Raw genomic sequence first — 13,709 nt, 5'->3', positions numbered from 1 at the left:
ACACACTATGAGTAGAAAATATTAGGCCAGTCATCGGTCAAAATCACATTGGCACATATGTCTCACATACCTGAGTTTGAACATGACCTGCCGACGTTATGATCCGCAAAACGGCATATGTGAATGTTTATAATATTCACAAATATTACATGGTGTTTTATGAGTTTGATTGGAACACTGTTGTCTAACAGTGCCCCCTAATGACAACTGCAGAATTGCATTCGCCACAGACCCTTTCAAACCATTAGTATTGGTTTTTCATCAGCATTAGAGAAAAATACAATTTGACATACATATAAAAATCCCTGAACAAGACATTTAATAACCTTGTTTGCATGTGAAGAAGTTTTCAAGTTCTACTAAGCTATTTTTATCTTTACATTAAATCATGTGTTTTTAATATATTTGGTTTATGCTTTTGTGCATTAACTGAACCCTATCCACAAGTTCCATATATTTCTACCTGACATAGTTTTAATTAAAAAAAATCCTAAAGATATGCCCTTATTTTACCTCTCAATTATGTCATTGTCTTGGATTAAGCAAAAAGTAACATATCCAACACAGCCACGAATCAATCTCTCAGATATATATTTACAAGGAATTATAAAGTTCAATCTCACACAACATCCCTAATGCGCGCCTTCAGGTCCAGCAGCTAATGATTTACAGCTGTCTCTATGCAATAGCATTAAAACTACATCTAGGCCTAATGCATTTCAAGCAAATGTGAAAACAGTAATGCATTTCTAATCTTCCAGGAATAATGACTTTTGCAAATATATTTTGCAGAAAACTGTCGTTTGCATTTGCAGTGTTGGTGAGCCCAGTGGTCAACATGTTCCATATGGTTTGCATTTGATCCAGAGCGCACCGCTGTGTGTAAATCTGTGTAAATATTCCAGAAACCCGTAAACAGCCCTTAGAAGCTCAGGGGTCAAACGTGACCCACACGGTCCTCCAGAGAGCTTGTGACCTGGTATTATCCAAGGACCATGTTGTGAAATAGTGGTTGTTTAATAGTGTTGATCATATATACTGTATGTCAAATGAATACGAATGCATGAAAAGTACACATGAGACTGTATGCTTGTTTACAGTTCCCGAACCAGGATTTTTCTATAAGCTTTTCTAAACACTTCTGTGACAGTATACAAAGATTTATTGCGCAATAACCTGCTCTTTCCTCGGGGGATTTTATGTGAATTCCTTCTTTATGTATTGTACATGGCCTGAGATATAGTGCAGCCATATGCTTTTGTGTAGTTTTGTCAGTGCTGTGAGGTCATGCCCACCGTGATGTCATGTCCTTATAGTTGCTTTAGGTCTATTTTCATACATACGTTACATATCCAACCTTTTCATGTGTCAATGTGTAATAAATTACCACGCACAGTCTGTGTGTGCTCCAAAGTTTTTTTTCCAGCTTGCTCTCATGTACTGTATGTTGTTTTGTTAATGTTAAACTTAAAGTCTATCTGTCTGTCTGTATCCAAACAGATCTTTTTGGTCTTTACGGTATCTTTCCGTAATCACTAACAGAGATTTCCTCACGTGTAACTTGCTTACCACCTGCTCCAGGTGTTTTCCAATACATTCCAGTGCAAAAAAATGGAGCTTCAAAATAGCTTCAAGCTCTAGATACAGCACGAGGAAATGTTTAGAGAGCCCTCTGCTGATGTGTTGGTGAAAATGTTTAAGTAGCTCATAATTCATTGAAGAGTCAATTGTGGCTTCGGTCATGCTTGTGTTATCTATGACATGAGGCAGATGCTTGATACTTTAAAAATCTGTTTTATCTGTAAAAAGACACTTTGGGACACTCCACAAAAAGTTTTACACAGAAAAAGCATTGCTTTCTTTCTGTTGACTAAATGTGAAATAAGGATTAAATATACACAAGGTAATGATTATTTTCATCACTACAACTGTGTGGTATTATTTGAGGGTCGAAGCACACACTGCATTTTCATATGACAGCTCTAAAATAGATATTAGTGACATTGGTAAAACAGTTTGATAACAAATACAAATTAAGCTAGTTTTTACTTCTTTATGCAAATGAACTGTAACGGAGAAATTCTTAACACTAATCTTATCCTTACTTTAAATCTAGTTAAGTTGTGAATCAAAAGATTCATGTAAAAAATGTCATAAAGGACTATCTATGGCTACGCTTATCTATACGATCAACATCAGTAACCAATCACAAACGTCGTTAAACTACATGTGATAAACCCGGAAGTGCACGCCGAGTGGACGCTCAACGAGCTCTGCTTAGAAAAACTTCTTGGTGTATCACGCGTGAGTCGAGGGGCAGCTCAGCTGTCAGAGGCTTATCTCTTCAAACAACCCGGAATACACACATTTAAAGCCATATTAAACGGTTATTTCGTCTGTTGGTGAGTTTCAGCGGTGTTGTTAAATACTATGAAAATGAATGGGACAGGAAAGAGGGTTAACGTTAGAGTTAAAGGAGAAATTAGTGCTATTGTATAAAAGCATGTTAGCCAGCGAAGACAACGTCATCACTGTCGTCGGTGTTGTGATGGTTAAAATATATATTCATGTTTACAGCAGTAAGTTAAAATATGACTCACGTGTGTTGGTGTCTTGTTTATGAACCATTGTGTTAACGTTTCGCTCTCATCGATGACATTTGTGTCCACTTTGTGAGATCCAGATATGTAACTTCAATTTCTTTGACTAAACAGCCCAACACATTCACACAGACCGATATACAACATTATAGTTTACATTAAGACCAAATTCAATTATAACAATTAAAACCAGTAGTTTCTTTTCTTATGGGAATGGTGCTGTTTATTCTGAATAGTTACCTAGAATATATAAAGTACTTCAAAAATAATACATTGCTGCCATGATAATTTTGGTAAATACTGTTTTGCTAAAATTATTCAAAATGGCCTTATTTACTTGGTTAATAAATGTTCTTTATGGCTCCAACTCCATAATGATTTTTTAAAGGGGTCATAAGACACGGCTAAAAGGAATATTATGGTTTGTTTTAGATGCATGCAATGTGTAAACACGATTTAAGGTTCAAACACGCTGTATTCTCCACATACTCTTTGCTCCGCCTCTCTGAAACGCGCAAATTTTCTACAAAGCTCATGGCTCTGAAAAGCGAGGTGTGCTGTGATTGGCCAGTTAACCAGTGCGTAGTGATTAGTGGAATACTGCAAGCGTGTGAGGGAAATGTAACGCCTCTAACCATATTTGGAACATCAGGTTCCTCTTCAATTGTACTGACAGGTACGCCCACCTTACTTGCGTTTACATGTGGGCGGTCTTAGTCAAATCAGACCACCAACTGAGGTAGATTTGTGGGGGGGGGGTGGCTACACGAGGCGTTTCAGGCTGGTCTGGTGAGCATTCGCTTTTACATAGAATGACTCTTTTGTTCCGACACTTAAATTTTTGCAATTTCTAATACATGCATGAGCAACTTATAACACTAAAGACACAGTGAAACACGTATTCGCGCCATATGACCCCTTTAAGGTCATTACAACCATCTGACCTCATTCTAATACCTGCTTTCTTTATTTAATGATCAGTTCCAATGTTTGTTCTTTAAATGCTATATTAGATTACAGTAAAATGGGGTGCTGACACCATAAGCACACTACCAGATCTACTGTATGCACACCATGTATACCAATAATGTGGAAAAATGTTTGGACTTGAGTTGGCAACATTCTCAACTTGTTCTCCTCATTTCAGCCATGGAGCAAGCAAAGCAGGAGGCCTTCGATCAAGCCAGACAGCAGGTGATCAAAGAAGGCTACGAGAGAGCATTCGAGTGCATCAATAAAGGTCTTTCTGCAGATGAGTCCGGGAACAAGATGGAAGCGCTGAAACTGTATCAGCAAGGACGACAGCACCTCCTCAGGGCTCTAACTGTGCCCACTCAGGGCGAGGAATGTGTGGGTCCCTCCTGGGAGTCAGCTAGACAGATGCAGCGTAAGATGCAAGAGACCCTTAACAACATCACAACCCGTCTAGCCAAGCTGGAGCCCACCCCGGACCCCTCACCCGAGACCGTATCTCACACAGCACCTCAGAAGCTTTACCCTGATGTGCCCAAACCAAAGCCAGAGAGGCCGGCTCCACCACAGGTGCATGTTTCCAACGGTGGGGCCACAGGGGCTACGGGTGGGCCCACAGCACAACGTAATGTTTTAGGTGAACAGCCCCCTGCGTACACCCCGCAAGCCGCTGACGGCCACCTGTCCATTTCTTACGGGACTGACTCGGGTGAGCTCTCACTTGTCGGCGACGAGTTTTACAGCCATACGTCTAATTCTACACCTTCTCCTCAAAGTCTGGGGGAAGATGGAGAGGAGCTCTTTTTCCTTCCTCAAGGGGTGCAGATCTTTTTCGTTACCCCTGAGGGACACGTCAGCGCTCCCTCTTACCCAGGGTACCTGCGCATCGTGAAGTTCACCAATGAATGCTCGGATAGATATCCAAACAGGCCGCCTGGTTTCCTGCAGGTAAGAGATCGTGCCATTGTACATTCCGAAACTGTTCTGTGGATTGTTGTGCCTTTAGGTACATCTTTAGTTTGTTATATGTAGAGATCACATGACATGATGTCAGATTTCAGAAGAAATGATGTACATTTACGTTTACGCATTTGGCAGAGGCTTTTATCCAAAGCGACTTACATCGCATTGTACTATACATTTGTGCTGTACGTTCGGATTGAATCTCCATCATGTCGTTAAATTCCATTCATTTGGTAAGAGCAGTCCAGGGAGGTTTGTCATGGTGTCCTTTAACCCACTTTCACAACCATTGTCTAACTCTAAAGCTCATTGCGCAGATGCTGTTGTCCTCAATGAGGCCTATCTCTTCCCCTGTGTCCTAACAATATAATGTGCTTCAATCCAGTAGGCTTTCACTGAATGATGTCATTCCAGGAAATCCCCAGTCACCCGGTTGGGTTATTGGGTCCGGTGTTCTTGAGTAATTGTTGGCCAGCTTTATAACCTTGCAAAGGAATTTTCTCTGTCGTACTCCGAACTCTCACTTTCCCAATGAACTACACAGTTATTGGTTTATGATAACGTCTGATAATCTTCTGATAACGTGCTTAATGTAAACAGAGTTATGAAATCACGAGCGGATGATTGTTAAGATACTGTAATGAAGTCACGGTCGATATGAATGCCTTGAGTAAAATTATGGTCTAACAATGCCAAAAACTACTCTCCACACTGACATTGAGGTTGTACATTAGCTGCATGCTGGATACAGGACCGCTTGCTGTGCTTTTGGATTTGACTGTAATCCAATTTAATGCTAGCAGTCATGCGGGCAGGATGAATCACCCTCTCACGTGTCTGAACTCAGGGAGGAACTCCAGAAAGAACCTCAAATCTCGATCCTTTTGGGGAGTTACAAATTCTGCTTTTGGCCATTTCAACCAAAAATGAAAATTATGAACCGGAACTAATTTACTCACCCTCGCCAGCCAGATTTGTATGACTGCCTTTCTTCAGTTAAACACGAATAAATATTTTATATCAATAATATGATCTGACGTGGTGCTCAAAGTCAAAATGATGATGCTCCAAGAGGCACAAGAATCCATCATTAAAGTATTCTGTCTCTAGTGGGTTAAAAGATGTCTTTGAAGTGAAAAAGAAAGGTTTATAACTTATGGTATGTTTTGAAGTCAATTTTGATGAATATTTTTAGGTTATGTAGCTAAATTAAAATGTAAACAAACAGATCTGTGCACTAGATGGATATCGATAACTTCAAGTGTTATTGGCTCTCAAATTGAAAGTAAAATAACTTAAAAGAACATCGCGATATTTATTCTACTGATATGTTTTCTAATTTCAGGTTTGCGACTGGCTTTACCCCCTGATGGCCACTGACTCTCCAGTCCTGCTCTGCAACACGGGTGTCTACATGTTTCCAGACATGATGGCTCCCACCCCTGGGTCCTACGTTGGGGTGGTCCTCTCCTCTGAACTTCCTCAGAAGGAGCGTGAGCTTTTCCAGGACCTTCTCTCTCAGATGACTGACCTGCGCGTCCAGGTGAGCTGCCCCTGTGTCCCTTGCAGTCCTACGTCAAACGCACCCGGGGCAGCTGAGGAATCAGAGCAGGTGTGGCAGATCGACCTTGTATCCCTATTTGCCTGTCGCTTGTTCTTTCTCTGCCACCTGAACGTTAATTCCAGTGTTTGGTTGTTGCTGTGTACGGTATTTATTTGGAGTTTTTCTAATATTGCAATTGACATGGTGTACACCTTTTACAGACTTTAGATGCATCATCTCAACATACTGTTAATGCACGATCTGTGTTTATGTTTGTAATGGCTTTTAATCGGACTGATGCATGGTCTTATATGCATCAGTACATTTGCTTTAACGCTTTACTATCTTCACAGCTTACAGGTGCATTTGAGAGGCTAAGAGATTTATTTAACAAGGTACTAAAGCATTGTAATACCACTGAATGACAAGTGCCTTTCGAGTGTATTTTATCCATTTTAATACCATTAGGCAGATGGGAAATATTGATAGTAAAATAACTCTCCATCGCCAGTTAATTGCATTGATAATAAAATGTCTTTTGTTGAAAACGGAAACTGTAACTTTGATCTTGTAATGGACTTGACAGTTCATGTGGTTGTTAAAATGCCTCTAAGCTGCTTGCACGGCCCAGCATTACTTTTCGTTTCGGGTATGATTTTCAAAAATCAGGAAACAGTGAGCTGGCTTGGCTTGCGTATTTAAGTTGGCACACCTCTCCGCTCGCTGTTTGCACTCACCGCAGCAATCCAGGGACTAAGAGCCGACAGCGGAGAAGCAGCTGTAATGCTTTTAGCAGAACAAGAACGCTATTTACAGTTTGACCTTTTACAAGAACTCCTACCTCACAAAACGAATGAATGGGAGCGAGACGCTATTGGTCGGCTCTCATCGAGAAGTCATATTATAGAAGTCACATATATTGTTAAATACAAATTGTTCGTCCCTGTTTTTAGAAATCATTTCACATGACTGCTTAGGCAGCTGTAAGATGTTTTCATCAATGGAGAGAAAAGCTGCAACCAAGTGCCGCCATTCTCTGTAAAGGAGGGGGCAACAACAAGCACTCGCATTGTTGTGACAATAACAGGTTCTTGTACCAAATCCTGCCGACTCACTGGCTCAAGAACTGTGTGTGGACAACAAAGGATTTTTTGGCGAGAGGAAAAATCTAGAAGAGCAGACTTGCAATGTTCTCCTATTCCTTCAGACGCAGTGCTGGCTATTGTTCATGCTTGTCTTTCAAAGTCACCACTTGCTTGTAGCAAGCCCGAGCCATCTTCTGCATTCTTAATGATGCTGTGTTTTAACTGTTGCCCCCTATCGTGTGTCCCCAAGGCATCAGATGGCGCAACGGATACCATTAACCTGGGCCAGAAGGTGCCAATGGGGCCAGTTGAAGCAGCGCCACCTACTGCTGAGGAGGAGAAGGTACTTCCTGAATGGAGCGAGAAGGTGGCACAGGGAATTTTGACAGGTAGGGTAAGATTATATAGTAAATAAACTGTTTCAGCAGCAACAACATAAACAAACGTTATGTGGCCCAAACTTAACTTCTAGTACTGTTGAGTAGTTTTAATAAAGTACAATTCGTTTACAATAAAATATTAATATAAATTAAATATAAAAAATGTTATAATATAACCAAACACAGACCAGAAGTTAACTTAGGCCTAGTAAGATTTGTGTTGGCAGTCTTGGCGTTGCAAACACAGTGCTTTACCATTTGAGCGCCAGGAACGCTGTAGGTTATGTGCGTTGAGCTTCATTTTTTCAACTGTGTATGATAGGAGCTTCATGGCTGAGCTGGGGGTTGGTGAAGGGTGCGGAGTACACAGGAAAAGCCATCCATAAAGGTGCGTCCAAGCTACGAGAGCACATCACCCCAGAGGACAAACCAACCCAAGTCAGTCCAACCGTAGCCAAAAGCCTTAGTGTAGCCAAACAGGCCACCGGGGGTGCAGTGAAGGTCAGCCAGTTTCTTGGTAAGGCTTTCCTTGTTCTTTGTAAGTCATTTTATCAAATCAATAATAAAGATGTGAGATGCACATAAATGACTGTTCCATTGAGTTGTGTTGAATTGTGCTCCATACTGTTTCAGTGGATGGACTGTGTACTGTCGCTGGCCACGTTGGCCGAGAGTTGGCACCCCATGTAAAGAAGCACGGAGGAAAGCTTATCCCAGAGTCTGTAAAGAAAGACAAGGATGGCCGCTCCAATATTGATGGTGCCATGGTGGTCGCAGCAAGTGGAGTTCAAGGTAAAATTGGTTCTATTAGGGGCGATTCACATTTGACACGCACATGGTGCGGCGCGCACAATTTTTCTAGGCACGTCGGCGCTGCATCGAGATGGAAATAGGTCAGCCTTCAGAGTGCAGCGTGCTCACGCTCACGTTTTCCACATGGTTTTACGCGAAATGTGAATCGCCCCTTTAAGGTCCAGTGTGTAATTTTTTGGAGGATCTATTGACAGAAATGCAATATAATATACATACCTATGTCTTCAGAGGTGTATAAAGACTTAACATAATGAAGCGTCATGTTTTTATTACCTTAGAATGAGCTATTTCTATCTATAATGCGTGTAGCGGTTTTAGCTGCATGTTAAAGTAATGATGAGTTCTCCACCAGATCTATCAAGATCACATCCATGAATTGAGTTATTTAAAACATCAATTTCAGTCAAGGAATTAGTTTAGCTCAAAGGAAAATACGTATAATAATCGTTATTAAATATACATATTTTACAGTCTCTGATTAGTAATATAAAGTATAACAATATTTATATGTATTCGGCCAGCGAATGCATCAATGATATTATACATTATACACATCTCATGGCCATAAGTAACGTGACTTTACCAAACAGGATTTTAAGGGTCCAAGTTTAAGGGACCAGTTTAAGGGACCAAGGATATGAGCTGAGCACAAAAACCCTTCACATGTGAATATATGGTTGTTTATTAAACTCTACTCTACATGGTAAACATAATGACGATCGCATAAACACAAACAATACATGAAACATGAAACGAGCTAGGGAGCGCGGAGAGAGAAAGAGTGAGAAGAGAGAGAGAGAGAGAGAGAGCATGGCAGCGATTTCTGAACACCAATAAAAATCATCTTTAACAAAGAGGCATAAACTTAACGCAGCTATTCTATGTATAGAAGAGGATACTTGCGAGCTCTGTGCTGGACCAATATCCATATGCGCATGTAGAGATGGAATTGTTCAAAAGGTTTCAGAATGCGGTCCTGCTGAAAAGTTCCGGGCCTCGTGACCAGCCGAGTGGCTCATCAAGGTGTGCGAGGCAGCAGAAGTCCATTGTTCCTTCTTCCCCCCCAGTGGGGGAAAAGGGCAGTCTCCGAAGAGACGCCACAAACCAGTTTCTGATGAGGGCAGGTATAGAGCAAAAAGGCCAAGCTGAGTTTTCAGAGCAGGCTCAATATTTAACTTCATGAGAGGGAATGCCCACCTGAGTTTGAATCGACCAATCAGAGTTGAGCAGGGAAGAGGTTCTTTGTCCACTCAACAGCTAATTTGCATCTTTATGACCTACTAGCAACTTTACAAAATACCAGTCCAAATTATAACATAATGAATATAAAGTGTATATATAAACAAGGAGGAATTGTGAAGACAAACATTTAGATATCAAATATGCTAAGGTTTGAATTGCATCAAGTCATGATTCATTCGGATGTACGAATACAAACAAAGCCTGAATTAAACTTGCCTATTTAACAATTACAGATTATTTAAAATGGCAAGAGCGCCAACATATAACCTAGATATTTACATATATTTATAGAAAAGGCCAGTTTAGTGTAGTTTTGTCAGAGAAGTTTCTCTGGGTAGCCTCAGACGTTAAGTTCCAGGTGAGACAAAACAGAGAGACTTTTCACCTCTGCTTTGAAGCTTAGGAGTCGTAAATATCCCACGGAGAAGCAAAAGGGTTATCAACACTTTCAGTGAGAGCACCAACCTAAATCAAGGCCTCCTTTGGAGTCAGGTCTTTTGATGTTGATATCAAGAAAACAGGACAAAAGAGAGTGGAGGCGCTTTATGGCTCTTCTTTTAATGATTCCGACCATTTGGCTTATGCCAAAGTCTCTACATGCACCACGGGTCCTCTTGCATGGAATTCACCATGTTGTTTCTACAGTAGCCCTAAAGGGACAAACTGCTCTACAGAGCGTTTCGTAAATACGTTATCTCCTTCGGCAAAGAAGCAAAAACGTGACGAAATGTTTGTACTCTGCCAGTTGCCGTAGTGCATCGAAAGGGAGGGGTAGAGTGAGTCGTTGGTTGCAATTCACAACCTCACCACTAGATGCGGCTAAAATCTCCACGTTGCTCTTTTAAAACAAAAAAAACTCCATTGTTCACGTCTTGGCTCTTTACGTCAAGAAAATGTTATTTTTATTCTATTTCATTGTATTTTTTGTTTTATACATTCAGCCAATCGACATCTTAAATAAAAAAAAAAGGATTAAAACGGTATGTTTTGCTTTTACAGGATTTGCAACAATGTGGACTGGGTTGGAGGTTGCAGCTAAAAACATTGCAAAGAGTGTTGCTACAGAGACGGTTTCCACGGTAAAACACAAGTAAGTGACCCCTCCTGGTTCGCAAATCTTTCCAACTGCTTTGAACTTGATCATACTAATTTGCAAACAAACTGGACAAACAAATTGCACTCACACACGTTTCTTGCATATTTATTTGCAGATTTAGGGGTCTAGAGATTTCAGATCCTCCTAAAGAAAAGAAGTAGAAACATTTTCCCCTTCACCCTTTACAAACGGACTTAATTAATTCTTAAAAGCATGGCTGAAGCTTATGTGGCTGATCCGGTCAGCCCCTGCACGCAATGCTAATGCTAATGATTTATTGTTCATAATGATTTTGAGACCTCCATTAACATCCTTTCTTACAGTGTGCGCTGATCCACAGTTTAATGGATTGAATATCTGCATCTAACAGTAATTCATTACATTGAGTTTGGCTTTAACTATGATATGGCATCAACAGAAAATGTAATCAGATGCAAGTGGGTAGAAATGTTTGCTACAAACCGTAAATGACGTTTGTTTCTAATGCATATTGTAGAATATCAAGAATGGTGTGTAATGGTGGCTGATACTGGCTCCAAAAGTCTGATGAAGCTGTTTCATAGCAGACTATAATTTCAGCACGTTTTACATATAAATTAAATATGAATTTCATAATATTTCAGACTTTTGGACCCCAGTGATATTAAATCCCACCCTAAAGTATTGACAAATTTCCCAGTTGTACAATAAATCTCAAAAGATTGACGTTCAAAAAAGGCATGCTTGGGATTAATTTCCCTTCCAAATGAAGATGTTCTCGAGGAAACTGACGCCCTGCATGACTGTTTAACTGCTTTGCTCTGCTTTGAGAATCCTCAGTCTCCTAAAACCCATTAATTCACATCTCTATCTCTCATCACCCTTCATCTCAATCTGGGTTATCTGTAATCAAGGTATGGGGCTGACGCGGGCCAGGCCACAGATCACGCTGTCAACTCAGCCATCAACGTGGGCGTCACGGCATTCAATATCGACAACCTGGGAATCAAGGCGATGGTCAAGAAGACGGGCAAAGAGACTGCCCATGCCATTCTGTCAGACTATAAAGTCACAGAGCCAGGTAGTCAAGTTGAAAAACAAGACCAAACATAGCTTCAATGGTTCGGACCTCTTTCTTTTTCGTGTCCATTTTTAAGAGCAAACCAAAGGTTGTGCTGTTAGAAATAAATGATGAACTGGATGGATACTTTTGATGTTATTTGTGTTCACACTTTAAAGACTTGATAGACCACTAGCTACTACACTAGATAGAGCGAACCGTAGTACTGCCTATACACTGCATACTTCACTCACTGTGCCGCAGTAAATGCACTTTAAAAATTCTCTCTACCGCCAGACTGACAGCCCTGACTGCGATGCGGTTTTCCTGATCTTGCCTTACATTTCACCAGCAATGTGAACTCTTATCAATTTGATAAAAACCATGACTTAATGGGATCCACCAGAAAGTTTTAAAAAAGTCTAAAACCTTTTGTTTCTTATGAATGGACTCTTAAAAAGGATGTAAGCCAAAAATGTATTTGTCTGTTTTCCTGTAAAGCCTTAACAGATCAGATTCTTGTATTTAATATAAGTGCTTACATCTCTGAGCTGTGTATAGCATATCTATATTAGAATGCTTTATTGCTGGTTTATATTAGCAGTTTGCTATCCGTACTTTGAGTTATGTTTTAATAATATTAAAAAGCACTTTAACCCCGGTTAAGAACAGACAATAACATTTTATTTGGAAGATGTGTGGTAGATATTCCTGTGTACAATACTGTATGTGCATTAAATAGAAAAGCATTTGAAGTCTGTTGATTACAATGTCTGATCTTTTGAAGTTAGATGTTGTGAAATGCAGTTTAATCAAAACCGTTTTGGAAATGTTTAAATACAGTAATTAATAATATTTTAAGTAAGTGTGTGTTTAGCAGAGTTTTGATTAACAATGTTGACCATGGCTTTCCTTTTAACGATTACATTACCTGTTTAATTATAGACAAATGTAGTTAACTATGTCAAAACATTTCAGATTAACAGACGGGTCCTAAACCACAGGGAACAAAATATAAGTCTGCGTGTCAATCCTTATGGCACTATATGGGGCGGTTTCCCAGACAGGGTTTAAACCTATAGTCCCAGACTAACTTAAATGTTAAAGATGTATTGATCGACTTACACTGACATATCTTAAAATATATCAGTGCGATTTAAGATGCACACCAGTAAGGTTTTTTTGTAAAGTTTTTAAAAATTAATTTAACTAAGGCCTAGTCCTGACCCAATGCCTGTCCGGGAAACCACCCATATGTCTAATTTAATTGTGCTGTAAATTCTTTAACCAAATTAAAAGTCAGTTTGCTGACTGTCAGAATCTATGGTTATCTGACTCCGTAATAAACTATGTATTTAAAACGGCATTGTCTTTTGCAGTAGTTTTATTTTTAGTGTGATCATTTAAATTACGTTACAATTAAGTAATTGTGTAAATTAGTTGATGCCAATCAGAGCTGTATACAGTAACTGTACATAGTCTACAAAGTCATTTTTTACTGCTGCTCTCGTCAGATTCATTTATATTACAATTTTTTCGCTTTAGTTGTTTCGCTTTAATTTTTACTGTTTTTTTTATGAAGTTGAACATGCTGAATACACAAATCACATAATTTTTTTTACCATCAAAGGTACTACTGGCATAACACTGAGCTCAAAACAACAATTTAACATAACAGTTACTAAAAAAGAGTCGTCCAAAACTTCAGAAGTGTACATTTCAGAATCAGAAAGAGCTTTATTGCCAAGTGTGTTAGCACATACAAGGAATTTGTTTTGGTGACAGGAGCATCCAGAACACAGAAACAGCAACAACAGTACACAGACAATAACACAATAGAATACAGTACACAATGATTTAAATAAGGGCCTATAGGTATAAAAAAAATTAAGAAATACAATACAATAAACATAAGATAAAGATAAAGAGAGTAAAGCTATGTGTGTATGTAAATATGTACAAGTAATAAGAATAGA

General features: G+C 39.6%; 1 protein-coding gene across 4 annotated transcripts; it reads left to right on the top strand.

The window, feature by feature from the left end:
• Positions 1-2,282: 2,282 nt before the first annotated feature.
• spartb (spartin b) lies at positions 2,283-11,874 on the top strand. Of its 4 annotated transcripts, none has more exons than XM_057350799.1 (8): positions 2,283-2,402; positions 3,748-4,520; positions 5,881-6,078; positions 7,414-7,552; positions 7,866-8,060; positions 8,177-8,335; positions 10,598-10,688; positions 11,588-11,874. In XM_057350799.1, the coding sequence occupies exons 2-8, from the start codon at positions 3,750-3,752 to the stop codon at positions 11,784-11,786; spliced, it is 1,752 nt and encodes a 583-aa protein (XP_057206782.1). In that variant the 5' UTR covers positions 2,283-2,402; positions 3,748-3,749; the 3' UTR covers positions 11,787-11,874. The 4 variants fall into 4 exon arrangements, with proteins under 4 accessions (XP_057206782.1, XP_057206781.1, XP_057206784.1 ...); XM_057350798.1 differs by having other exon boundaries at positions 5,881-6,147; XM_057350801.1 differs by having other exon boundaries at positions 10,810-11,699.
• The last annotated feature ends 1,835 nt before the right edge of the window (positions 11,875-13,709 follow it).

The sequence above is a fragment of the Triplophysa rosa genome, linkage group LG14 (genome assembly GCF_024868665.1).
Source record: "Triplophysa rosa linkage group LG14, Trosa_1v2, whole genome shotgun sequence".
Lineage (NCBI taxonomy): Eukaryota > Metazoa > Chordata > Actinopteri > Cypriniformes > Nemacheilidae > Triplophysa > Triplophysa rosa.
Note: the sequence above shows the minus strand (reverse complement) of the source record. Positions and strands in the feature narration are given on the sequence as shown.

Excerpts from the sequence above, each read along its gene's own strand:
- spartb (XM_057350798.1), top strand. The coding sequence starts at position 3,750 with ATGGAGCAAGCAAAGCAGGAGGCCTTCGATCAAGCCAGACAGCAGGTG. Across the intron at positions 7,553-7,865 it reads GGCACAGGGAATTTTGACAG|GAGCTTCATGGCTGAGCTGG; the intron begins GTAGGGTAAGAT and ends TGTGTATGATAG. Across the intron at positions 8,061-8,176 it reads GAAGGTCAGCCAGTTTCTTG|TGGATGGACTGTGTACTGTC; the intron begins GTAAGGCTTTCC and ends ATACTGTTTCAG.